This window comes from Salvelinus fontinalis, chromosome 23 (assembly GCF_029448725.1).
Source record: "Salvelinus fontinalis isolate EN_2023a chromosome 23, ASM2944872v1, whole genome shotgun sequence".
NCBI lineage: Eukaryota > Metazoa > Chordata > Actinopteri > Salmoniformes > Salmonidae > Salvelinus > Salvelinus fontinalis.
This window is the reverse complement of record NC_074687.1, coordinates 45,148,592-45,175,876: the sequence shown is the minus strand read 5'-3', so window position 1 is coordinate 45,175,876 and position 27,285 is coordinate 45,148,592. Positions and strand designations below refer to the sequence as shown.

At 40.5% G+C, this 27,285-nt stretch overlaps 1 protein-coding gene across 1 annotated transcript; it reads left to right on the top strand.

Moving 5' to 3' along the window:
* Nucleotides 1-407: 407 nt before the first annotated feature.
* Nucleotides 408-26,961, top strand: LOC129821394 (serine/threonine-protein kinase 17B-like). Its single transcript, XM_055879024.1, has 8 exons — nucleotides 408-602; nucleotides 950-1,085; nucleotides 3,162-3,374; nucleotides 20,322-20,460; nucleotides 20,897-21,023; nucleotides 21,149-21,197; nucleotides 21,372-21,551; nucleotides 21,770-26,961. Exons 2-8 carry the CDS (start codon nucleotides 967-969, stop codon nucleotides 21,984-21,986), a joined length of 1,044 nt encoding a protein of 347 aa, XP_055734999.1. The 5' UTR covers nucleotides 408-602; nucleotides 950-966; the 3' UTR covers nucleotides 21,987-26,961.
* Nucleotides 26,962-27,285: the final 324 nt, after the last annotated feature.

The following is a 27,285-nucleotide window of genomic DNA, read 5'->3' as shown; positions in this document are numbered from 1 at the left end:
ATGAACGCGTGTAAAAATGCCTGGCACAATTTCATGCGTCTGAAAGTGCAATATTAAAAAATTCGAATCACCTGTAAATGCAAGTGTAATGAACGCCTGTAAAAATGCCCACAACAAGCGCTCAAATCAAGACGATTTGAAACTCTTGGCCTTCCATTTAAAATTCCCATAACAAGCGTTCAAATCACCTGTAAACAAACTGGACACAAAAATCGCGTGTATAAAAAAAAATACATTTCACACTTGAAAAAAGCAAGTGAAAAATGAATAAGTGTTAAGACGTGTTCCGGGTAAGACGACTTGAAACTCTTGGCCTTCCATACCTCACAGCAGGTGGCGGCATGCACAAAGAAATTGCGCGAACGCCACGATAGCAAAGAAGAAGCTGTAGACACCTCGCGCGTGCGCATAACGAGGCGGCAAATATCAAACCTGTGGACAGGTGAATGGTAGTAAAATTAGAAGACGTTTTGCGCACATCGACGAGTGTAAGGATTTTAGCCAGTTGTTAGGAAACTAGGCACTAAAGTCGCTAATAACTCAACAATGTCCCAAGGGACAGTTTCGGCACGTTTGTCAATCAACCCCACAAGTGCCAATTCGTGAGTGACGTAATTCGCTGTCTAGCTTACGTATTAGTGTTGTTTGTTTAGTTAGCTGCAGTACAGTAGATGAGCTGACGTTAACCGTTGTTCTTGTTGACCTGTCTGTCAAACAAGTAACTAACGTTAGCTAGTTTTTCTCCAACTAGTTAACAAGTTCTCTACAGCTAAAACATTTCAAACTAGCGAACTTAGTTATTTAGCTATGTAACGTTATCCAGCTAATATAATGATGTTAGTAAACGCTAGTTAGCTATAAAACTGCCAACTAACCTTAACTGGTTTAGCACTAAACACATTTCGCTAGCTAGTCTACGGCCTTAACAGGCGCTAATTTATTCCCACAGTCAGGCTAACAACAACGATGTCTCGGAGGCGGCTTGACAACCGCAATGGACCTAATGGGTTACTTGGAGAAATTCAAACCCTTATCAATACGGAACCGATGGACAGTATGTACGAAATCACCGGCGAGTTGGGCAGGTGAGCCAATGCTAACGTTACGATGTCCCCCTTTCAAACTTTCTAATTCCTTCATTCTCTTCTCACATCTTGACCTCCTTCTGACTCCATCTTGACCGTCTGATGCATCACTGGCCTCTTGGATTATAGAGCGATACATCACAATATACTGCTGACTAACTAACGCGTCAAATATGATTAGAACTAACGTTATCCTTAAAATTAGCTATAACATGGCACCTCTGATAACCTCAGTGTAACGTTAGTTAGCTGTAGGAGTCTACTAACAGTTAAGACTTTTTAACTACATTGATGCTTGAACTTTGTTTATTAACTGTAAATGCCTACCTACAATAAAGCTAGCAAGGCTACATCTAAGATTGTGTATCAGATAGATTTGGTGTACCGTGAGTTTTTATGGTTGGATAGGCTAAATGTTAGAAATTGCACCAAATAGGCAAGTCTACAAATAGATTTGTGGAAAGGCATTTCTCACAAGATCATTTCGTTTTATGAAATTTCGTGAAAATGCGACCTTGGTGGACATTTTTTGTTCCGTTTTCACACGATTACTTCATTGTCCTTTTTGTAAGCGATGTGGCTATAAGTGCTCTACATGAGCCAAACCTAACCTTTGTTGCCTATTATAAAGGACCCATTAGGGTATGTCGCATCGCTGGTGTTCCCAACCTTGCTAGTGCAATTCAGGAAGCAAGGGCATGTGAAAACCAGACTTTAACTGTTTTCTTGGTGTTGTTGGCAAAGTTTTTAGGGGAAACATTGGCTACATTAAGAATTTGTGCCTAAACAAATATCTGTTATCATGGTATTATTACCGACCGCAGGACCCCCCTTGACTTTGTTAGTCAGCCTCGCTCAGATATATTAAAAACGGCAAACGTTTCTCTCTACCCTATGGCAAAAGGTGTAGAATTGCAGGAGATTCGTTATAAAACAGCTAATTTTCCACTACCACATGGCGAAATGAGTAGAATTGCAGGAAATTCGTTATAAAATTGTTAAATGTTCTCTCCGCCCAATGGAAAATGTGTAAAATACAGAAAACTTGCTTTAAAACTGTAACGTTTCCTCTCCGCTGTCAACAGGAGGGCCACTAAAACTTTGGTCAAGAGCGTCTGCTAAATGACCTAAATGTACATTTTACATTTACATACAGTACCAGTCAAACGTTTGGACACACTTACTCATTACAGGGTTTTTGTTTATTTTTTACTTTTTGTATATTTTAGAATAATAGTGAATACATCAAAACTATGAAATAACACATGTAATAACCAAAAAAGTGTTAAACAAATCAAAATATATTATATATGAAATTCTTCAAAGTAGCCACCCTTTTCCTTGATGATAGCTTTGCACACTCTTGGCATTCTCTCAACCAGCTTTGTGCGTTAGTCACCTGGAGTGCGTTTCAATTAACAGGTGTGCCGTGGTAAAAGTTAATTTGTGGAAATTCTTTCCTTAATGCATTTTAGCCAATCAGTTATGTTGTGACAAGGTAGGGGTGGTACACAGCGGATAGCCCTATTTGGTAAAAGACCAAGTCCATATTATGGCAAGAATACCTCAAATAAGCAAAGAGAAACGACAGTCCATCATTACTTTAAGACATGAAGGTCAGTCAATCCATAATATTTCAATAACTTTTAAAGCTCAGTATATGTGGGAAGTCCTTCAAAACTGTTGGATTAGCATTCCAAGGGAAGCTGGCTGGGAGAATGCCACGTGTGCAAATGTCATCAAGGCAAAGGGTGGCTACTTTGAAGAATCTAAAATATATTTTGATTTGTTTAACACTTTTTGGTTACTACATGATTCCACTTGTTATTTCATAGTTTTGATGTATTCTTTTATTCAACAATGTAGAAAATAGTAAAAATAAAGAACCCGAATGAGTAGAAAATAGTAAAAATAAAGAACCCAAATGAGTAGGTGTGTTCAAACTTTTGACTGGTACTGTATGAACTGATGTACAAATGGTAACAATGTTGTCTCCTTCAGAGAAGACTAAAATGACCCAGATAGTGTGTGATTAAAAAATAACTCAGCCCTCCCTCGCTCTGTCCTTGGTGCCAGGGGGAAATTTGCAGTGGTGAAGCGGTGCACGGAGAAGGCCACGGGAAAGGTGTTCGCCGCCAAGTTCCTGCGGAAGCGGCGGCAGGGCCGAGACTGCCGGGCCGAGGTGGTGCACGAGATGGCCGTGCTGGAGGCGGCCCGCAACAACCCTCGTGTGGTCAACCTGCAAGCTGCCTACGAGACAGACCACGACATCATCCTGCTGCTGGAATAGTGAGTTGTTATTGGCAACTTTTTTATTTTTTATTGCACTCAGTGCTATCAGTTCAATCAGTAACATTTGAAATGTTTATTGTTCCCACAACATCCACTTCACACCGCCATCAGCTTCCTCCACTACATCTGTCAACTCCTTAAAAACCTTTTCTCAATAGGGGGGGCGCTATTTCCACTTTGTAAAAAATCGTTCCCAAATTAAACTGCCTCGTACTCAATTCTTGCTCGTACAATATGCATATTATTATTACTATTGGATAGAAAACACTAGTTTCTAAAACCGTTTGAATTATATCTGTTAGTAAAACAGAACTCATTTTGCAGCAAACTTCCTGTCAGGAAGTGAGAAATCTGAAATCGAGGGCTCTGTTCCAGGGTCAGTTTATTAACCTGTTGAGGCTGGGGGCGCTGTTGTCACTATTTATGCTAATCGTGTAATTTTTGAAACGGCTTCCCACAAAATTCTTGATCTTACAATATGCATATTATTATTATTATTGGATAGAAAACAGTCTATAGTTTCTATAGGAGTTGAAATTTTGTCTCTAAGTGGAACAGAACCCATTCTACAGCAATTTCCCTGACATGGAGTCAGATTTCAGAAATGTTGGCCCCTGATCTGCAGTCAGTTAAAAGGCCACTGTTATTGCTATGAGTATACGGACACTGCTTACGTCTTCCCCTGGATGCCTTTACGTGATGACGATTTGAATGGGGTCGATTGCGCGTTCACAGGCACTATAAATTAAAAAACCCTGTAGCTAGTAAGTCTTTTGGAGCTGCGTTATGCGCGTGGAGGACACCGACCCGCACCTGTTCCAAGCATTAGTGTTGGGAGTAATCTTTCTCCGGTCATGTTAAGACTCGTTATAGGAGTTAAAAACATCATAAGGTAGTTAATTTAAAGCGTTTTATAGCAATTTATATCCGTTTAGTGCGATTTTGGGGCATTTATTTCTGAAACGCTGTGAATCGCTGGGCACGCTTCCAGTTCATCCCGAACGCAGTTGGCATTTCCACATGGCAAGAGGACAGCTTTCCACCAAAAGACGATTAGACCCAAGAAAGGATCATTTGCCCAAGATACTGATGGAAGAACAGCTCAAAGTAGGACATTTTTATTATGATAAATCGTGTTTCTGTCGAAAAATGTTAGTGGCTTAGGACGCCATGTTTTTTGACGTAGCTTCGCTTGGCGCAAACTGTATTGAAAAGTAAGGATAATTTAAAAAATGTAATTCCGCGATTGTATTAAGAATTAAATTGTCTATCAATCCCTGTCCACCCTATATTTTTTAGTCACGTTTATGAGTATTTATGTATAAGAGTAGATCACTGTCTAATATGGCGCACGGACATTTTCTCACCAGCTGGGCTACATTTCACATTGTCTAACCATGATTTTGGTGGCTAAATATGCACATTTTCGAACAAACTGTATATGTATGGTGTAATGTGATGTTACAGGGGTGTCATCTGAAGAATTCTGAGAAGGTTAGTGAAAAAAATAATATATTTTGGCGATGTTGACGTTATCGCTCTCTTTGGCTAGAATCAATGCTGGGCTGCTATGTGCTATGTGCTATGCTAATATAACGATTTATTGTGTTTTCGCTGTAAGACACTTAGAAAATCTGAAATATTGTCTGTATTCACAGGATCTGTGTCTTTCGATTAGTGTATGCTGTGTATTTTTACGAAATGTTTGATGATTAGTAAGTAGGTAAACACGTTGCTCTATGTAGTTATTCTAGTCCATTTGTGACGGTGGGTGCAATTGTAACCTATGCCATCTACCTGAAATATGCACATTTTTCTAACAAAACCTATCCCATACCATAAATATGTTATCAGACTGTCATCTGATGAGTTTTTTTCTTGGTTAGGGGCTATAAATATCTTAGTTTAGCCGAATTGGTGATAGCTACTGGTGTTGGTGGACAAATAAAAGATGGTGGATTATGCTAATGTGTTTTTAGGTAATAGATTTACATCTTTACATATTGTGTCTTCCCTGTAAAACATTTTAAAAATCTGACATGTTGGCTGGATTCACAAGATCTGTGTCTTTCATTAGCTGTATTGGACTTTAATGTGTGAAAGTTAAATATTTAAAAAAAAAATTTTTTTTGAATTTCGCCGCTCTGCCTTTTCAGTGGGGGTGGGGGGGGAGTGCCGCTAGCGGCACCCTCATCCTAGACAGGTTAATTTGCATGGAATCTATGGGTCTACATGCACTGCATACGCCTTCCACTAGATGTCAGTAGGCAGTGAGAGTTTGAATGGGGTGTCTAGCTAGATCTGAGGCCGAACAAGACCTCTTGGAACCGTGGGTCTGGTCTTTTCACCGTTTAGCTTGACGCAAGAGGGACCTCTGCATTGCGTTCAGAAAAGCTTTCGTTTTAGAAGTTAAATATATCCGGCTCTGATTTTATTTGATATGTGTTAAAAACATCAAACTAGTTATATTAAACCGACTTATATCAGTTTATATCAGTTGATTGCGATTTTCGGTATTTTGTTTGTTATGCGTTCTGGTGAGTTGGGCACTTCCGTGCCGCATGGCCATCTTTGTTAGCTAAATCGACAGATGAAGACGACATTCACCAACCGAACAACAATTATTCTGAAAAAAAGGACACCTTGTACAAGATTCTGATGGAAGCTCATCAAATAGTAGGAACCATTTATGATATTATTTCGTATTTCTGTCAAATGTTTAGACTATATTCCGCCCAGATTTCGGGCGCTGTCTCGCTATAACGTAAGCTGTATGTCGTACTAAGGTTATTTAAAAAAATCTAACACAGCGGTTGCATTAAGAACTAGTGTATCTTTCATTTGCTGTCCAACCTGTATTTGTTAGTAAAGTATATGATTAGTTATTTGATTAGATGATGTGAGTGTCAGAAATACATTGTTCAACCACGAATTGTACCGCTAAATATGCACATTTTCGAACAAACCATATGTGTATTGTGTAATATGATGTTATAGGACTGTCATCTGATGAAGTTTGAGAAGGTTAGTGAAAAAATTAATATCTTTTGCTGGTTTATTCGCTATCGCTAACGTGCCTTGAATGAATGCGGTTGTGTGGTAGGCTATTGTAGTAAGCTAATATAATGCTATATTGTGTTTTCGCTGTAAAACACTTAAAAAATCAGAAATATTGGCTGGATTCACAAGATGTTTTTTTTTGTTTGTTTGTTTTTTTTTTTCATTTGCTGTACACCGTGTATTTTTCATAAATGTTTTATGATGAGTATTTAGGTATTTCACGTTGGTTTCTGTAGTTATTCTAACTGCTTTGGTGAGACTTGTGATGGTGGCTGCAATGTAAAACTATGAATTATACCTGAAATATGCACATTTTTCGAACAAAACATATGCTATACAATAAATATGTTATCAGACTGTCATCTGATGAAGTTGTTTCTTGGTTAGTGACTATTTATATCTTTATTTGGTCGAATTTGTGATAGCTACCTATGCAGTAAAAAAATTGTGAAAATATGCGGTTGGGTCTTTTGCTATCGTGATTATCTAATAGAAATACATATTGTGTTTTCTCTGTAAAACATTTTAAAAATCGGAAATGATGGCTGGAGTCACAAGATGTGTATCTTTCATCTGGTGTCTTGGACTTGTGATTTCATGATATTTAGATGCTAGTATTTACTTGTGGCGCTATGCTAGGCTATGCTAGTCAGCTTTTTTACTGATGAGGGTGCTCCCGGATCCGGGATGAGTACCAAGTAGAAGTTTTAACTCATGTATGTTTATTTATTTTTTAAATATATAAACTTATCCATTGTACAGGACAGATGATAAACTGTTAAGATTTTTAAATAGCCTATCATATAACTGAGACCGTATGTGTCATTGCTATGGATGCAAATTTAGGCAAATTTTGCTTCTGACTAACCCCCATTCATTAACCGGGTCAGCAAACGGTTATATTTTTTTACAAGACTAAAGTGACGTGACCAACAGAAAATGCTATGCATGCATACCAGGAACGGACATTTTTCATTAAGAGCTTAATGGAAACATTCAACAATAGCAAGCCTATCGTTTTACAGTCAAAAGGCTATATCCTATGATTGAGCATGCAATCCCTGTAATGAAGCAGTTAATAAAACACAATTTTCAAATATTTGCCAAAATGCAATTCGCGGAAAAACACAGTTCTTAACAGCGCACCTAATGCGAGCAGTTCCATATATGACAGCTAAAAACCTCTGTTAGAACCTAAAAGATGGGGAATCTAATACCAACAACTAGGATGGGTTGCTATGACTAGGATTGTGCCTTAGGCTTCTGGACAGCAAAAGAAAGTTCATATAAAACAGTAGAGAAATGATGGTCAATACATTATTATTTTTTCAGCCTTTATTTAACTAGGCAAGTCGGTTAAGAACAAATTCTTATTTATGACGGCCTACCAGAGAACAGTGGGTTAACTGCCTTGTTCAGGGGAAGAACGACAGATTTTTGCCTTGTCAGCTCGGCGATTTAAACAAGCAACCTTTCGGTTACTGCTCTAACCACTAGGCTACCTGCCACTAATGGCATGAGGAAGTCTTTATAAAATTTCCTCCAGGTTTCTATGGTAGGATTTTGGCTAGGCTACTTTGAAGCAATGTATGACATTGCTCCTTATTTGAAGTCAAGTAAAACATTCAGGTTTCAAACAATTATACTGCCTCAAGCTTGCAAAGTGGTGGGTGACGCACTGATAGCCTGCCTACCGTTGACTATAGCCTATGCACTCGAATGGGAATGTGAGGTGCTCTTGAATTACGAGTTGAGATTGAGAAATAAAAGTAGTATCGCTTTTTAATCGTGGTCATCAAGAGTTTAATAGCGATTGCATTTAGAATTGTTATTTATTGCGCAATGACTGGGTTTATAAAAGCACGTTTCACTCCAGTACCAGCTTTTTCAGGCGGTGCCCTCGCGCAGTCTGAGAGGTGATAGGCTATTCCGCTCCTCTAACTAGGCTCTGTACGCTGTGCGAGTGTAATAAATAAGATGCATGACTGGGGCTGTGGCGGTTATGACATTTTGTCAGCCTGTTATTGTCATGCAAAAGAATGCTGGTCTCACTGATTGACCGTTTATTAACGTAAACATGTAAAGCATCTCCAGGCCTCTGCACATACAAGCTGCTGATGCACTACTTTTGAACATCTACATAAAAAAAATTATTATAATAAATCTATTTAACGTACACCATCACAATCAATCCATTATTTATTTTAGTCAGTTCTAAAGAAACATGATAGGAAGCTCACGTATTTCAGAAGAACAGAATATGAGTTGGCCTACTGTAGTCTTATGTTATCTTGCTATGCTCCATTCCATAGGCTGTAGGCTTGTTCATTTAGCGGACAAGATATGCTTAAGTCCCGTGCCATTACTTTATCTGATTTTATAGAAAGAGGAATATAACTGAGCTTAGCTGAAGAAAATATAAATATATTTTTTCCCAATTAGAGTGAGTGCGCATATGAAGTCGCTGTGTTGAGCGTAAAAGTTATCATTTGAAACAGGTCCTATATGCTAGACTGAGAGTTATTTGTAGGTGTGAATTATATAAACCTTAGAATGTCTTCTAAATCAAAACGGCATGGTACAACTATAGGCTGTTGATGATTTGAGACAGGAGCAACAAAAAAGCTTGCACTCTGTTCCTTGCCTCAGGCTGCACAGCTGTTCTCTCATGAAGTTATCATATTTTCACTGATCAGACTATTCTCAATTTAATCTTGTCTTTACTAATATGTAAACATAGTTTCGATTTAGAATAGCCCGTTATCAAATGGGCAGGTGAAAAAATACATGTCTGGGAGTGAAAGTAATTCCTGTCCCATCTTGTCATGTTAATTATTTTCCTGTACTGTCCTGATCCTGCAACAGTTCTATAACCTCTGAACTTTCCTGTCCCTTCCCGATTAAAAAATCACTCCCGTCCCGTGCTCATTTTTGCGCCAGAAATATGTAGGCTATTATTTGTTTTCGAAATATTGAAAATAATTTCAGTAATTCCATATGTGACAGTGATATGTAGTTGTCTTACCTGCACTGACTGTAGGCCTAAGTCGATCTGGTTAAGACCGTATTCGAAATGACCTAAATGTAGATGATTAAGCTTGGAGGATGAGGACAGACCCCAGCAAGATGGTCTGCTCAGCACCTTCATAAAACTGTAGCCTACAGCTGAGCACTGTACACCATATGAACATTTACACACACATTAACATTTACAACTTGAACATAAAACATCAAATTAACCTGAGCGTCAGTACTGCATAAGTCAATCTATTTATATATCACTCTTCACCTCAGATGGCACGGGTTTAGTTAAATACGCAAACAATTGGGTTTGAAGGTAAACTTGTTAGGAGTAGAGCTTCAGGCCGCTTGTCCAGCTCTCCGATTGGTAGCCTATTTGATTGACCTGTCTGGCACCGGGGTTCCGCTAGCAGAACTCCTCCCACATTCCACTGAAAATGCAGAGCGCGAAATTCAAAACATATTTTTTTGAAATATTTAAATATCACACTTTAACAAGTCCAATACAGCAAATGAAAGATACACATCTTGTGAATCCAGGCAACATGTCCGATTTTTAAAATGTTTTACAGCGAAAACACCACATATTTATGTTAGCTCACCACCAAATACAAAAAAAGACAGACATTTTTCACAGCACAGGTAGCATGCACAAAGCCAACCAAACTAACCAAGAAACAACTTCATCAGACGACAGTCTTATAACATGTTATACAATAAATCTATGTTTTGTTCGAAAAATGTGCATATTTGAGGTATAAATCAGTTTTACATTGCAGCTACCATCACAGCTACCATCAGAAATAGCACCGACGCAGCCAGAGTAATTACAGACACCAACGTCAAATACCTAAATACTCATCATAAAACATTTCTGAAAAATCGATGGTGTACAGCAAATTAAAGACAAACATCTTGTGAATCCAGCCAATATTTCCGATTTTTTAAAAGTATTTTACAGCGAAAACACAATATAGCATTATATTAGCTTACTACAATAGCCTACCACACTATTGCATTCATTCATCAAGGCACGTTAGCGATAGCAATAGGCACGTTAGCGATAGCGAATAAACCAGCAAAAGATATTAATTTTCACTAACCTTCATAAACCTTCATCAGATGACAGTCCTATAACATCAGGTTATACATACACTTATGTTTTGTTCGAAAATGTGCATATTTAGAGCTGAAATCAGTGGTTATACATTGTGCTAACGTAGGATCTTTTTCCCAGAATGTGCGGATATTTTTATGACACTCAACTATTCTGACCAAATAACTATTCATAAACGTTACTAGAAAATACATGTTGAATAGGAAATGATAGATACACTAGTTCTTAATGCAATCGCCGTGTTAGAATTCTAAAAATAACTTCATTACGACATCCAGCTTAGTTATAGCAAGAGAGTACCCAAAATCTGGGCGCAAACTACGATTTCACATGTTCGACAGATATATGAAATAGCATCATAAAATGGGTCCTACTTTTGCTGATCTTCCATCAGAATGTTGTACAAGGGGTCCTTTGTCCAGAACAATCGTTGTTTGGTTTTAGAATGTCCTCTTCTCCAGTCAATTAGCACGGAAAGCTAGCAAAGTAGCGCAAAGCTCTCCTTCCTGAACAAAGGCACACAACGCAACACGCCTAACGTCCCGAATAAATTTCAATAATCTAATAAAACTATATTGAAAAAACATACTTTGCGATGATATTGTCACATTTATCAAATAAAATTAAAGCCGGAGATATTAGTCGTCTATAACGACAGCTTTTCAGAAGGCAATACCAGGTCCCTTCTCGCGCGCTCCATAAAACAGGAAACTGGTGACACGTCATGCCGAGAGCTTTTATTCGACCCCAGATCAAGTTATACACTCAATTTCTTCTCTCACTGCCTGTCGACATCTAGTGGAAGACGTATGAAGTGCATGTAGACTAATAAATATGAAGGACATTTATAGGCAGGCCCTAGAACAGAGCATCGATTTCAGATTTTCCACTTCCTGTCAGGAAGTTTGCTGCAAAATTAGTTCTGTTTTACTCACAGATATAATTAAAACGGTTTTAGAAACTAGAGAGTGTTTTCTATCCAATAGTACTAATAATATGCATATTGTACGAGCAAGAATTGAGTACGAGGCCGTTTAATTTGGGCACGATTTTCCCCCAAAGTGAAAACAGCGCCTTCTGTCCTCAACAGGTTAAACCACAGCATTATTTATGTTTTTACATGCCATGTACACTACATACAAAATATTTGGACACCCCTTCAAATTAGTGTATTCAGCTATTTCAGCCACATCTGTTGCTGACAGGTGTATAAAATTGAGCACACAGCCATGCAATCTCCATAGAAAACATTGGCAGTAGAATGGCCTTACTGAAGAGCTCTGACTTTCAACGTGGCACCGTTATAGGACGCCACCTTTCCAACAAGTCAGTTCGTCAAATTTCTGCCCTGCTTAAGCTGCCCCGGTCAACTGTAAGTGCTGTCAAGTGGAAAAGTCTAGGAACAACAACGGCTCAGCCGCGAAGAGGTAGGCCACACAAGCTCACAGAAAGGGACCGCTCAGTGCTGAAGTGCACAGCGCATACAAATCGCCTGTTCTTGGTTGCAACACTCACTACCAAGTTCCAAACTGCCTCTGGAAGCAACGTCGGCACAATAAGTGTTTGTCGGGAGCTTCATGAAATGGGTTTCCATGGCCGAGCAGCCACACACAAGCCTAAGATCACCATGCCAAGTGTCTGCTGGAGTGGTGTAAAGCTTGCCGCCATTGGACTCTGGAGCAGTGGAAACACGTTTTCTGGAGTGATGAATCACGCTTCACCATCTGGCAGTCCGACGAACCGATCTGGGTTTGGCGGATGCCAGGAGAACGCTACCTGCCCCAATGCATAGTGCCATCTGTAAAGTTTAGTGGAAGAGGAATAATGGTCTGGGGCTGTTTTTCATGGTTCAAGCTAGACTTCTTAGTTTCAGTGAAGGGAAATGTTAATGTTTGAGCATACAATGACATTCCAGACAATTCTGTGCTTCCAACTTTGTGGCAACAGTTCGGGGATGGCCCTTTCCTGTGGCCGACCTCACTAATACTCTTGTGGCTGAATGGAAGCAAGTCCCTGCAGCAATGTTCCAACATCTAGTGGAAAGCCTTACCAAAAGCGTGAAGGCGGTTATTGCAGTAAAGGGGGGAGGTGGAATGTGGAGGGGGAAGGTGGAGGAGTGCAAGGTCTCTAACATCCACCAGCTCCGTGACGTCGTCATGGAGGAGTGGAAGAGGACTCCAGTGGCAACCTGTGAAGCTCTGGTGAACTCCATGCCCAAGAGGGTTAAGGCAGTGCTGGAAAATGATGGTGGACACACAAAATATTGACACTTTGGGCCGTCTCATGCTACCACTAGAGTGAAAGCACCGCCAGCATTCAAAAGTGACCAAAACATCAGCCAGGAAGCATAGGAACTGAGAAGTGGTCTGTGGTCACCACCTGCAGAACCACTCCTTTATTGGGGGTGTCTTGCTAATTGCCTATAATTTCCACCTGTTGTCTATTCCATTTGCACAACCGCATGTGAAATTTATTGTCAATCAGTGTTGCTTCCTAAGTGAACAGTTTGATTTCACAGAAGTGTGATTGACTTGGAGTTACATTGTGTTGTTTAAGTGTTCCCTTTATTTTTTTGAGCAGTGTATATATAAATAACTTAACTATTCCTGTACTGCCGGTTCCTGTAGACTGTTGATCCTGTCCTGAATTTGATTCTAGAACTAAACTCCCATTCCTACCAGAATCCCGGGGGACCCGTGTCAATACAGATAGCCCGGTTAGCCAATGTTGGACGGGTTGGTTGGGCCAATTAAGGTAGTATGTACATGAATGTATAGTTAAAGTGACTATGCATATATGATAAACAGAGAGTAGCAGCAGCGTAAAAAAGGGGTTGGGGGGGGCACACAATGCAAATTGCCCGGGTAGCCATTTGATTACCTGTTCAGGAGTCTTGATGTGATTTTTGATTGCATTGATGACAGTGGTTAGATGGACAATAGACCCCATTAGGACCTGATGGCCAGTTGGGTACTACCAAAGCATGCCCAGAGTAGAGGTCGGCCGATTTAATTAGGGCCAATTTGAAGTTTTCATAATCGGTAATCGGCATTTTTTGGACACCGATTATGGCCGATTACATTGCACTCCACGAGGAGACTGCGTGGCAGGCTGACTGCCTTTTACACGAGTGCAGCAAGAGCCACGGTAAGTTGCTAGCTAGCATTAAACTTATCTTATAAAAAACAATCAATCTTAACATAATCACTAGTTAACTACACATGGTTGATGATATTACTAGTTTATCTAGCTTGTCCTGCTTGCATATAATCGATGTGGTAGCTGTTAATTTATCATCGAATCACAGCCTACTTCGCCAAACGGGTGATGATTTAACAAGCACATTCGTGAAAAATCACTGTCGTTGCACCAATGTCTACCTAACCATAAACATCAATGCCTTTCTTAAAATCAATACAAATGTATATATTTTTAAACCTGCATATTTAGTTAATATTGCCTGGTAACATGTATTTATTTTAACTAGGGCAATTGTGTCACTTCTCTTGCGTTCTGTGCAAGCAGAGTCAGGGTATATGCAGCAGTTTAGGCTGCCTAGCTCGTAGCGAACTGTGTGAAGACCATTTCTTCCTAACAAGGACCGTAATTAATTTGCTAGAATTGTACATAATTATGACATAATGTTGAAGGTTGTGCAATGTAACAGCAATATTTAGACTCTGGGATGCCACCCGTTAGATAAAATACGAAACGGTTCCGTATTTCACTGAAACAATAAACTATTTTTCTTCTTCGAAATGATAGTTTCTGCATTTTACCATATTAATGACCTACGGCTCGTATTTCTGTGTGTTATATTATAATTAAGACTATGATTTGATATTTGATAGAGCAGTCTGACTGAGCGGTGGTAGGCAGCAGCATGCTGGTAAGCATTCATTCAAACAGCACTTTCCTGCATTTGCCAGCAGCTCTTTGCTGTGCATTGTGCTGTTTATGACTTCAAGCCTATCAACGCACGATATTAGGCTGGCAATACTAAAGTACCTATTAGAACATCCAATAGTCAAAGGTATATGAAGTACAAAAATGGTATAGAGAGAAATAGTCCTATAATTCCTATTAAAAACTACAACACTTCTTGCCTTGGAATACTGAAGACTCATGTTAAAAGGAACCATCAGCTTTCATATGTTCTAAACAAGGAACTTAAACGTTAGCTTTTTTACATGGCAAATATTGCACTTTTACTTTCTTCTCCAACGCTTTGTTTTTGCATTATTTAAGCCAAATTGAACATGTTTCATTATTTCAGACTAAATAGATTTTATTAATGTGTTAAGTTAAAATAAGTGTTCATTCAATTGTCATCATTACATACAGTATATATAAAATTGGCCGATTTTAATCGGTATCGGCTTTTTTTGGTCCTCCAATAATCGGTATCAGCGTTGAATAATGATAATCGGTCGACCTCTAGTCCAGAGTGCATAAAAGGAGATTACCGTGGCTCAACGGTCATGTGGAATTTTACTGCAGTCATGACTCATGACTGCCGGTGTGGCGCTAATACAGCCACCTAGGGCTGAGCAATATGGCCATATCTCTTCATCATATACACTATCATTCAAATGTTTGGATACACCTACTCATTCCAGGTTTAAAAAATAGATATTTAAAAAAATTAAAAAAAAATAAAAAAAATGGACTATTTACTACATTGTAGATTAATAGTGAAGACATCAAAACTAAAGTGGCTTGCGAAAGTATTCACCCCCTTGGCATTTTTCCTATTTTGTTGCCTTACAACCTGGAACTAAAATAGATTTTTTTGGGGGGGGTTGTATCATTTGATTTACACAACATGCCTACCACTTTGAAGATGCAAAATATTTTTGGGTGAAACAAACAAGAAATAAAACAAAAAAACAGAACTTAAGCGTGCATACCTATTCACCCCCCCAAAGGCAATACTTTGTAGAGCCACCTTTTGCAGCAATTATACCCCAAGAGACTTGCAGCTGTGTCTCTATAAGCTTAGCACATCTAGCCACTGGAATGTTTGCCCATTCTTCAAGGCAAAACTGCTCCAGCTCCTTCAAGTTGGATGGGTTCCGCTGGTGTACAGCAATTTTTTAATCATACCACAGATTCTCAATTGGATTGAGGTCTGGGCTTTGACTAGGCCATTCCAAGGCATTTAAATGTTCCCCCTGAAACCACTCAAGTGTTGCTTTAGCAGAATGCTTAGGGCCATTGTCCTGCTGGAAGGTGAACCTCCATCCCAGTCTCAAATCTCTAGAAGACTGAAACCGGTTTCCCCTCAAGAATTTCCCTGTATTTAGCGCCATCCATCATCCCTTCAATTCTGACTAGTTTCCCTGTTCCTGCCGATGGAAAAACATCCCCACAGCATGATGATGCCACCACCATACTTCAATGTGGGGATGGTAAGGTGTTGGGTTTGCGCCAGAAATGGTGTTTCCTTGATGGTCGAAAGGTCAATTTTAGTCTCATCTGACCAGAGTACCTTCTCTTTTTTTTATTTTTTATTTTATTTTTATAAACCCCTTTTCTCCCCAATTTCGTGGTATCCAATTGTTAGTAATTACTATCTTGTCTCATCGCTACAACTCCCATACGGGCTCGGGAGAGACGAAGGTCGAAAGCCATGCGTCCTCCGAAACACAACCCAACCAAGCAGCACTGATTCTTAACACAGCGCGCCTCCAACCCGGAAGCCAGCCGCATCAATGTGTCGGAGGAAACACAGTGCACCTGGCTACCTTGGTTAGCGTGCACTGCGCGAGACAAAGATATCCCTACCGGCCAAACCCTCCCTAACCCGGACGACGCTGGGCCAATTGTGCGTTGCCCCGTGGACCTCCCGGTCGCGGCCGGCTGCGACAGAGCCTGGGCGCGAACCCAGAGTCTCTGGTGGCACAGCTAGCGCTGCGATGCAGCGCCCTAGACCACTGCGCCACCCGGGAGGCCCAGAGTACCTTCTTTAATATGTTTTGGGAGACTCCCACATGCCTTTAGGCAAACACCAAATGTGTTTGCTTATTTTTTTTCTTTAATTATCTAAGGGCTTTTTTCTTGCCACTCTTCTGTAAAGCCCAGCTCTGTGGAGTGTATGGCTTAAAGTGGTCCTATGGACAGATACTCCAATCTTCACTGTGGAGCTTTGCTGCTCCATCAAGGATACCTTTGGTCTCTTTGTTGCTTCTCTGATTAATGCCCTTCTTGCCTGGTCTGTACATTTTTGTCGGGGTTGTGACACTTTGATTGCACGCAGGTGGATTTCATTTAACTAATTATGTGACTTCTAAAGGAAATTGGTTGCACCAAATCTTATTTAGGGACTTCATAGCATAGGGGTGAATACATATGCACCCACCACTTTTCTGTTTATTTTTTAGAATAAAAATATATATTTATTTTTCATTTCACTTTACCAGTTTGGACTATTTTGTGTATGTCCATTACATGAAATTCAAATAAAAAATCTATTTAAATTACAGGTTGTAATGCAACAAAATAGGAAAAACGCAGAGGGGGGTGAATACTTTTGCAAGGCACTGTATGAAATAACACACATGGAATCATGTAGTAACCAAAAAGTTGTTAAACAAATGAAAAATTGAGATTCTTCATATTCTTCAAAGTAGCCACCCTTTGCCTTGATGACAGCTTTGCACACTGTTGGCATTCTCTCATCCAACTTTGTAGGGTAGTCACCTGGAATGCATTTCAATTACCAGGTCTTCCTTGTTAAAAGTTTGAGCCAATCAGTTGTGTTGTGACCACGGTAGGGTGGTATACAGAAGATAGCCCTTTTTGGTAAAAGACCAAGTCTATATTATGGCATGAACTGCTCAAATATGCAATGAGAAACCACAGTCCATCATAACTTTAAGGCATGAAGTTCAGTCAATCTGGAAAATTTCTTCAAGTGCAGTCACAAAAACCATCAAGCGCTATGATGAAACTCATGAGGACTGCCACAGGAAAGGAAGACCCAGTGTTGCCTCTGCTGCAGAGGATAAGTTCATTCGAGTTACCAGCCTCAGAATTGCAGCCCAAATATATTATTCAGAGTTAAAGTAACAGACACATCTCAACATCAACTTTTCAGAGGAGACTGCATGAATCAGGCCTTCATGGCCGAATTGCTGCAAAGAAACCACTTCTAACGGGCACCAATAAGACCACTCACACTTGCTTGGGCCAAGAAACAAGAACAATGGACATTAGACTAGTGGAAATCGGTCCTTTTGCTCTGAGTGCGAATTTGATATTTTTGGTTCCAACTGCCGTGTCTTTGAGACGCGTAGTATGTGAACAGATGATCTTTGCATATGTCGTTCCAACCGTGAAGCATGGAGGAGGACGTGTGATGGTGTGGGAGTGCTTTGCTGGTGTACTGTCTGTCATTTTTTTTAAATTCAAGGCATGCTTAACCAGCATGACTACCACAGCATTCTGCAGCGATACGCCATCCCATCTGGTTTGCGGTTAGGGGGACGATCATTTGTATTTTAACAGGACAATGACCCAACACACCTCCAGGCTGAGTGATGCATCAGATGACCTGGCCTCCACAATCACCCGACCTAAACCCAATTGAGCTGGTTTTAGATGAGTTGTACCGCAGAGTGAAGAAAAAGCAGCCAACAAGTGCTCAGCATATGTGGGAACTATTTCAAGACTGTTGGAAAAGCATTCCAGGTGAAGCTAGTTGAGCGCATGCTAAGAGTGTGCAAAGCTGGCAACGGGTGGCTACATATAAAATATATTTTGATTTGTTTAAAACTTTTTTTTGGTTACTACATGATTCCATATGTTATTTCATAGTTTTCACTATTATTCTAAAATGTAGAAAATAGTTAAAATATATATATATAGAAAAACCCTGGAATGAGGTTTCCAAACTTTAAAAAATATATTTTCTCTAAATAAACATTGTACAATTTAAAGGTCAACCACGCTGCATTTGAATCAGTCAGCAATAATCTAATGAATGCAGGGCTTGTGAAGTTGTACCTAAATATAAGCCATCCACAACCATTAGTCCCAATAATTTAATTATTGTGTCAAAATAGTTTAACCTGCTTTTTTTTCTTTTGTAATAATCACTTTCTGGCTTTCAAGTCGGTCTATGAAAATGCCTCTTTTGTCACAAATGTAACTAGAATCATGCATAATGCACATTCACTAATGATAACTTCTTGTAGCAGGCATTAAACTTTGGAAATTAACACAGGTCTCATCAACAATGTCTCAAGCCAACTTGCTAGTGATTAGCCAGCTAATCTTTGTATTTCAAGTTTAGCCAACTTGGATCTATTTGAATACCCTTCTGTCTGTCTCCAACTGTTTGAAAAGCATGTTTGAAAAGCCTGTACACTCTGTTCAGATGTTGAAATCAAGTGGCCTACCTTATTTCTTAGAATGAGAATGAGTTGCCAATTCCTTTATATAATTGTGTTTTATGCTTATTGCACATTTTATAAAACAGACTTGACAGCTAGTATAACGTTATTTGGTACCCCAATGCAGTGCGACAAACTGAGCATTCATTTTCCAGCATCAATATTCATTGATACTCTCGTTTTAGTCACTACTCTCCACGCAATTTGAGTAGTTGAGACAACTTTCATAACGATACCCTTTTTAACTTCTCCTTTATTACAGTAAAATAATGTCTCATTGTGTTTGTGTCCATGTGACCGATTTCTGTTGGACCAAACCTGAAATGCAAATAGCGAGTTGAAACAGCTTTTTAGAGATGTGATCTCTCTCAACTGTGTTGGTGAGAGTGGTAGGGGGAGGGGTTCAGGGTGTGTGTGTAAACCATAGAGGAAGAGGCAAACCGAGAGGTTTCACTCTGGCTGAAATCTGTCAAATAAGGCCAATGCGTTTCTACAGTATGGGCTTATTTTGGACCTTAGCTTGTCGCCTGCCTTTGGGACAATGATTCCCATTGTTAGGGCGGAGACGTGTATAATGACGAGATGGATACACAGATCTCTGGTGTAAATGGGAAGGTGCACACAGCGAAGGAGACTAAAAATACAACGCGAGAACAAGCGGAAATAAACATGAATAATAACAAAACATTGATTTGTGCAATACAGGCATTTGGAATATGGTGCAAAGACATTCATTTGATAGATTGCCCAGCCCTGCAGTCACCGCAACAGCCGTGACTATACATGACGACTGACAAACACGTGCCAATTTAATTTTACAAATGAACCTATTGACTGTTAACCATGACCGGATGTATTTTCAGAGGCTAACCAGTTAACCATTAACAATCCCTAGTGATTGCGCTTTGAACTTCATTGGAACGAGTACACCTTTTACTCTGAATCCAGCGAAACAGAAACTAGAATGCAGATTGGAGATAAAGAATTCAATCCACATTCTGTCCTTAGGTTGGAAAGTTCTGTTGTTCCTAAACTCCACCCGTGGCACTCTTGTGTATTCTGAGAGCCAACTCGAATAGAAACGTTTCAACCCTCCCTATTTGTTTCATTGAGTTTTGAAGAAAGACTTACTAATCCTTCCACGAAAGCAGAGTGCCTTGTAAACTCTGAAAGGGATAGTCTATTCCATTAGAAATAGACAATTATCTGTTGCCAAACCTGAAATGATATGAAACAGACTTATGCGCTCATCAGAGCCAAAACCACCTAGGTTTTATGGATGTAAGAATGCAACAATTGATGATATTTAGCGTTAGACACTGTGACAGTACTGACTACCGTGTTTCACAGTGCGGCGGGGGGTGAGATCTTTGACTACTGTGACTGTGATGAGCTGCTCCCCGAGGGCCAGGTCACACGGCTGATCAGACAGATGCTGGAGGGCGTTCACCTTCTCCACCAGACCAGCGTGGTGCACCTGGACCTCAAGGTCTGTCCCTCCACACCTATTAATGCACACACACAGACTAGTTTACAAACAGAAGTGCACTGCGCACACACGCATACAACAAAAACACATGCATATACCTAAAATACACTTCTCAACTTTATTTGCTCCCTTTAATAATCTTTACATCACCACCTGCATATTTACATTTTACCAGAACGACTTACAGGAGCAGTTAGGGTTAAGTTCCTTGCTCAAGGACGCAACGACAGATTTTTCACCTAGTCAGCTTGGGCCAGTAACCAAAAAGTCACTGGTTTGAATCCCCAACGCCCTTAACTGCTTGGCTACCTGCCGTCCCACTTCTCCCCTGTAAACATGATCACATGCGGAAAGGATTGTGCTGTATACAGCTGTAATTATGACCCTGCACAAACTTATGTCACCCTATTGGACTACTCTTCCCTCTTTCTTACAGCCCCAGAACATTCTCTTGACCAGCCTGGCTCCGCTGGGGGACATAAAGATTGTGGACTTTGGCCTGGCGCGCAAACTGGGCACAGTCGGAGAGCTCCGAGAGATCTTGGGCACGCCCGAGTATGTGGGTAAGGCAACGTCCATTTAACTTATGTCCAACATTCCCTAAACCAGTTGCAATTAAGTCTGACATTCTACACTAACAATGTTGCAATGTAATGATCTGGCCTCTTTCTCCCTTGTTATACCTTAGCCCCAGAAATTCTAAACTACGAGCCTATCACCACGGCAACTGACTTGTGGTGAGTCATCACAATCAACACTATAAACTTGAATGACTGTGGATAGATATGTATGTGCGTGCCTGCCTGCCTGCCTGCCTGCGGCACTTGTGTGAAGTGTGTGTTTGCAGGTCATTGCGCGTGTGTACTCTGACACATTTGTACTAACTGTGTTCTGGGTGTGTTATTCCTCAGGAGTGTGGGGGTGATAGCCTACATGCTGGTGACAGGCGAGTCTCCGTTTGCAGGAGACGACAAACAGGAGACGTACCTGAACGTGTCCCAAGTCAATGTGGACTACAGCCAAGAGGCCTTCTCCAGGGTGTCGGAGCTCGCCGTCGACTTCATCCGCAAGCTGCTGGTCAAAACACCAGAGTAAGGGGGAATGTTGCAGGCCAGTTAAAGTTCAGGGAATTCAAATCATAAGGGAAGTACTGCTACTGACAGGAAGTGTTGTCACATTGTGTTTAGCAATACAGAAAATGTAAAAAAAAATATTTCATTTTAAATATTTGTGTTTGTGAGATATAAATTCAGCTAGAACTTTCACCACTTGGTGTTCACCTTGGTCCGTTTTCACCCTCTCCACACAGGGACAGGTCCAGTGCAGCCGACTGTATGACCCACCCCTGGCTGTGGCATCAGTACCCAAGTACCGAGCCCGTCACGCCACGTACACGCCGCCAGAGGAGCAGTGGTAACAAGTGGGCCGCCCCACCCGAGGACCCACAGGACAAGGAGAACTTCACCTTGGACTCGCCCCACGCCAAGCGGTTTCGGTTTGATGTGGACACGCCCGGGGACTTTTGAGGGGGAAAGAGCGACGCAAGCGCCCCCCTCCTGCGACCTCCCCTTGTGGTTTTATGCAGCAAGGAACCTGCAGGCCTTTTCTGTTCTACCGCTCGCTTGTATCCAGTGTGTCCGGCCAAACCAAAGTTAACCAGCTTACTTTGTGATCTAATGAGTAATAGTATTTTAGAGTGAGCTGTTTTGTCTTTTGTTTTGTCTAGGACATTTATGTCCCTGAATTTACAGAGAATGGGTGGCCAGATATATCTCAAGGGAAATCGATGCTATACTGTTTTTCCACAAACTTTTAAGAGACATTTTAAACAGTCAACAAATTATTACTTGACCATTTTTGCCAGAAGGCTAATAAGTGGTCGTAAAAGTGTTCTTAGACGCTAAAAAGCATTTGAAAGAACACTGAGCTGTGCAGATACAAGCTAAATCAGTCTACTTGAGGACGTGAAAGTAAAGTATCCTCGTACTATATGCTTGTTTGCTTGACCCAAGATGTGCATTACCTCCCTACTCTCAAACAAGCATTAGCTTTGGGCCATGGCTTTCGCCGAGTGGCATATTACATTCCATTCCATCTGACATTCCCTTGTCTAGTTCTCAGGAACTCTACAACACATCTGAAAATGCATGTCATTGAAGACAGGTTTTCTATGCACACATTACCCAGCCATGGCCTGCATGATAAGTAAGCCAATGAGTCATGCTATTTTCTGTCTATTACAGTGTTTATTGTTTACCTGAACTCTCCTGGTTTACAATTCCACAGTAATAGAGGCGGTTTAAGAGGGCTCTAAAAAAGGTGACTCATAGACAGTTCACACCACACCCATGCTTACTCAAATGTTTCTGCAAAGTTGTCAGTTCCTCTTTAATCATTAGCCTAAGGCAAATGTGACTGAAGCACTTTCTATTTATCATCTGGGTATTTCATGAATTACTTACCTGGAAAATGACCATGTCCTCTGAAGTGTTTCTATTCCAAGTATAACTTGAACACAACTTATTTCCTGATGTTCACCAAAGTAATCTAATCTGCATCCCTTTAATCAGCATTAAAAAGCTATTACATTTTTCTAGGGCTCGGAAGCCTTTTAAAGCTCAATGAGTCAGATACAGTGCATTTGGAAAGTATTCAGACCTTGACTTTTTCTACATTTTGTAAAGTTACAGCCTTGTTCTAAAATGGATTAAATCGTTTTTTTTCCCCTTCATCAATCTACACACAATGCCCCATAATGATAAAGTAAAAACAGGTCTTTAGAAGCACGTTTGGCAGCGATTACATCCTTGAGTCGTCTTGGGTTTGACGCTGCAAGCTTGGCACAACTGCATTTGGGGAGTTTCTCCCATTTTTCTCTGCAGATCCTCTCAAGCTCTGTTCGTTTGGATGGGGAGCGTTTCAGTTCTCTCCAGGGATGTTCAATCGGGTTCAAGTCCAGGCTCTGCTGGGCCACTCAAGGACATTAAAAGACTTGTCCCGAAGCCACTTCTGCGTTGTCTTGGCTGTGTGCTTAGGGTTGTTGTCCTGTTGGAAGGTGAACCTTCGCCCCAGTCTGAGGTCCTGAGCGTTCTCAAGCAGGTTTTCCTCAAGGATGTCTCTGTACTTTGCTTCATTCATCTTTCCTTCGATCCTGACTAGTCTCCAAGTCCCTGCTGCTGAAAAACATTCGCACAGCATGATGCTGCCACCACCATGCTTCACCATAGGGATGGCACCAGGTTTCCTTGGCACTTGGCATTCGGCCCAAATAGTTCAATATTGGTTTCATCAGACCAGAGAATTTTTTTTCTCATGGTCTGAGTCTTTAGGTGCCTTTTGGCAAACTCTAAGAGGGCTGTCGTGCCTTTTAACTGAGTGCGATCCGTCTGGCCACTACCATAAAGGCCTGATTTGGTGGAGTGTTGCAGAGATGGTTGCTCTTCTGGAAGGTTCTCCCATCTTCACAGAGGAGCTCTGTCAAAGTGACCATCGAATTCTTGGTCACCTCCCTGACCAAGGCTCTTCTCCCCCGATTGCTCAGTTTGGCAAGGTGGCCAGCTTTAGGAAGAGTCTTGGTGGTTCCAAACTTCTTCCATTTAAGAATGATGGAGGCCACTCTATTCTTGGACCTTCAATGTTGCAGAAATGTTTTGGTATCCTTCCCCAGATCTGTGCCTCAACATAATCCTGTCTCGGAGCTCTACGGACCATACCTTCAACCTCATGGCTTGGTTTTTGCTCTGACGTGCACTGTCAACTGTGGGACGTTATATAGACATGTGTGTGCCTTTCCAAATCATGTCCAATCAATTGAATTTGCCACAGGTGGACTCCAATCAAGTTGTAGAAACATCTCAAGGATGATCAATGGAAACAGGATTCAGTTGAGCTCAATTTCTAGTCTCATAGCAAAGGATCTGCAAAGTGGTGTAAATAAGGTATTTCTAATTTTTATAAATTAAAAAAACAATTAATTTGTTTGCTTTGTCATTATGAGGTATTGTGTGTAGATGTGGATTTTTTTTTTTGATTTAATACATTTTAGAATAAGACTAACGTAACAATGTGGAAGAAGGGAAGGGGTCTGGATACTTTCCGAATTCTCTGTATATTGGGAGTCATAACAGATTGTCTCTGTATGGAGGCGAATACATTCCGTCCTATCCCCTCTTCATTCCATTTCCTTCTCGTCTCAGGGCAAATGACTTTTCACTTTGGTCATTACTATTGTGTGCCTCTTTTTATATTTGCCCTTTTTATGTACATTTTGTCTAACCTGATTATCAATATATTTATATAATGGGATGGTGTTTTGTTTGTTTAGATGTACATTGTGCTTTTATTTAACTGGATTCCGATGGGTTTATTAAGAATATATGGGATATAGCATCTCTTAACAAAAATATGTTTTGGTAATGGGTGACATAAAATTTAAATATGCTTTGCTTGTAAAGTGGTGAATGTTTGATATGCGTGACAGTTTTGGCAAAGTGATTAGAGATGGATTTATAATAGAAAAGATGGGTTTCGGTTATGAGGAAAGGGTATGCCGTTGAGATGCTTGCGGAGAGGACGATAAAATATTTTTGGTTACGGAAGTGATGTGGGTAAAGGTTATGGAATTGACTATGAATTATGGACAGGAAAACTTTTTAGTAATGCAGTCGATTAACAGGAGAAACATTTTTGAGATATTTGTACAGTGTTACCAGGAGGAGAATTATTTTTGGGATATATGGACGGTCCTTGAACGGAACATTTTTGACAGTGAAGAACATGAAATGGAAGTGCTCTGTTGAGCATTCATTCACATGGAAGCCCATCCACCTGTGAACTTATGAAATAATATACAAATGCTTCCAGGGGTTCTCAGTATTGAATCTGGATTGTTATGAAGCCTAACTGCCAGTAGACCTCAACTGAACATGTCAGTTGTCCAAAAAGGTGCAAAGACTTTCTTGTTTGTGGTCCTCAAGGTTTCCCAGAGAGAGGTCACCGGCCTGGCACACACAATAGCCTTTGTCTTGGAGAGGGGCTTCTCCAGTCACGGCCAAGCGCTCAATGTATGCTGTCATCCATACGGAGAACTAGAACACCACTACATCATTACATTGGTTTAGTAATCATTACCCTCAGTTCAAAGACATTAAAATAGAAGTTTGAGGTGCTGCTGTCACCAATTGGCACAAAGTGGACTTGTACAACTTGATTATTTGTAGGAGCGCAACTGGTGTATGACTGAGTACCACAGGAGGTTGGTGGCACCTTTTAATTAGGGAGGATGGATGGTAATGGCTGGAGCAGAATAGGTGGAATGTTTGATGCCATTCCATTTGTGCCGTTCCAGACATTATTATGAGCTGTTCTCCCCTCAGCAGCCTCCACTACTGAGGCCAAGTGACACAAAATGGACTTGATTACAGTTGTAGGAGATTCACTGCTGTAACGCTATTGTTTTGTATCGCTGTTCGCTGAGACCAATTGGCACAGAAGTGGACTTGTACAACTTGGTTATATTTGTGAGTGTGCCACTGCTTTTTCATTTTGTACGGCTGTCAGAATGGACTTTGACTTACAGACGTCAGTCAAGTGACTGACTGGTCTCTGGGGACTTAAGTGGCATTTTCTCCCACTTTACCAGGGTAATACTTAAGGAAAGGTGGGTAAAACTCGTGCTAGTTAGAAGCACAAGCAATAACCCTTCGAAAGATATGTTTATTTTGCAACTGATAGATTTTAGGTACACTCAGTTTAGAATGGACCAATTCAAATGCAATCAAAAACAATTTACACTGAACAAAAATATAAATGCAAAATGTGAAGTTTTGGTCCATGAGCTGAAATAAAAGATCCCAGAAATGTTAGATATACACAAAAAGCTTATTTCTCAAATTTTGTCTACAGATTTGACATGCCTATTAGTGAGCATTTCTCCTTTGCCAAACTAATCCATCCACCTGACAAGAGTGGCATAGCAAGAAGCGGATTAATCAGCATTATCATTACACAGGTGCACCTTGTGGTGGGGATAATAAAAGGCCACTAAAATGTGCAGTTTTGTCACACAACACAATGCCACAGATGTCTCAAACTTTGAGGGAGTGTGTAATTGGCATGCTGCCTGCAGGAATATCCACCAGAGAATTGAATGTTAATTTCTCTACTATAAGCTGCCTCCAATGAAATTTGTCAGTATGTCCAACCAGCTCAAAACCGCCGGCCACGTGTAACCACGCCAACCCAGGACCTCCACATGTGGCTTCTTCACCTGTGAGATCGTCTGAGACCAGCCACCTGGACAGCTGATGAAACAGTATTTTTCTCTGTAATAAAGCCCTTTTGTGGGGAGAAACTCATTTTTATTGGCTGGGTCTGGGCCTATGCCCACCCATGGCTGCGCCCCTGCCTAGTTGTGAAATCCATAGATTATGGTGTAATGAATTTATTTCAATTGACTGATTTCCTTATATGAACTGTTACTCAGTAAAATCATTGACATTTTTGCATGTTGTGTTTACATTTTTGTTCAGTATAATAACCAGTTATTTCCAGGGACAATTGTTCAGCACTTGGAACTACAGTATAACAAATCAAAATATAGGGGTAGGAGAGGAAGTATGGGGCCCACGTGGGTAACTGGGGGACCCTGCTTTGATTGGGTAAGTGATTAATAAAGAGTAAAACAAATAACTGCATAATAAAAAAATGTGACTTGTCATAGGCGGGAGGAGCCCGCTCTCAATGTTCAAAATACACCAGAGAGCATAATTTAGCCAGGTGACTACCTCATGAAGCTGATTGAGAGAATGCCAAGAGTGCAAAGCT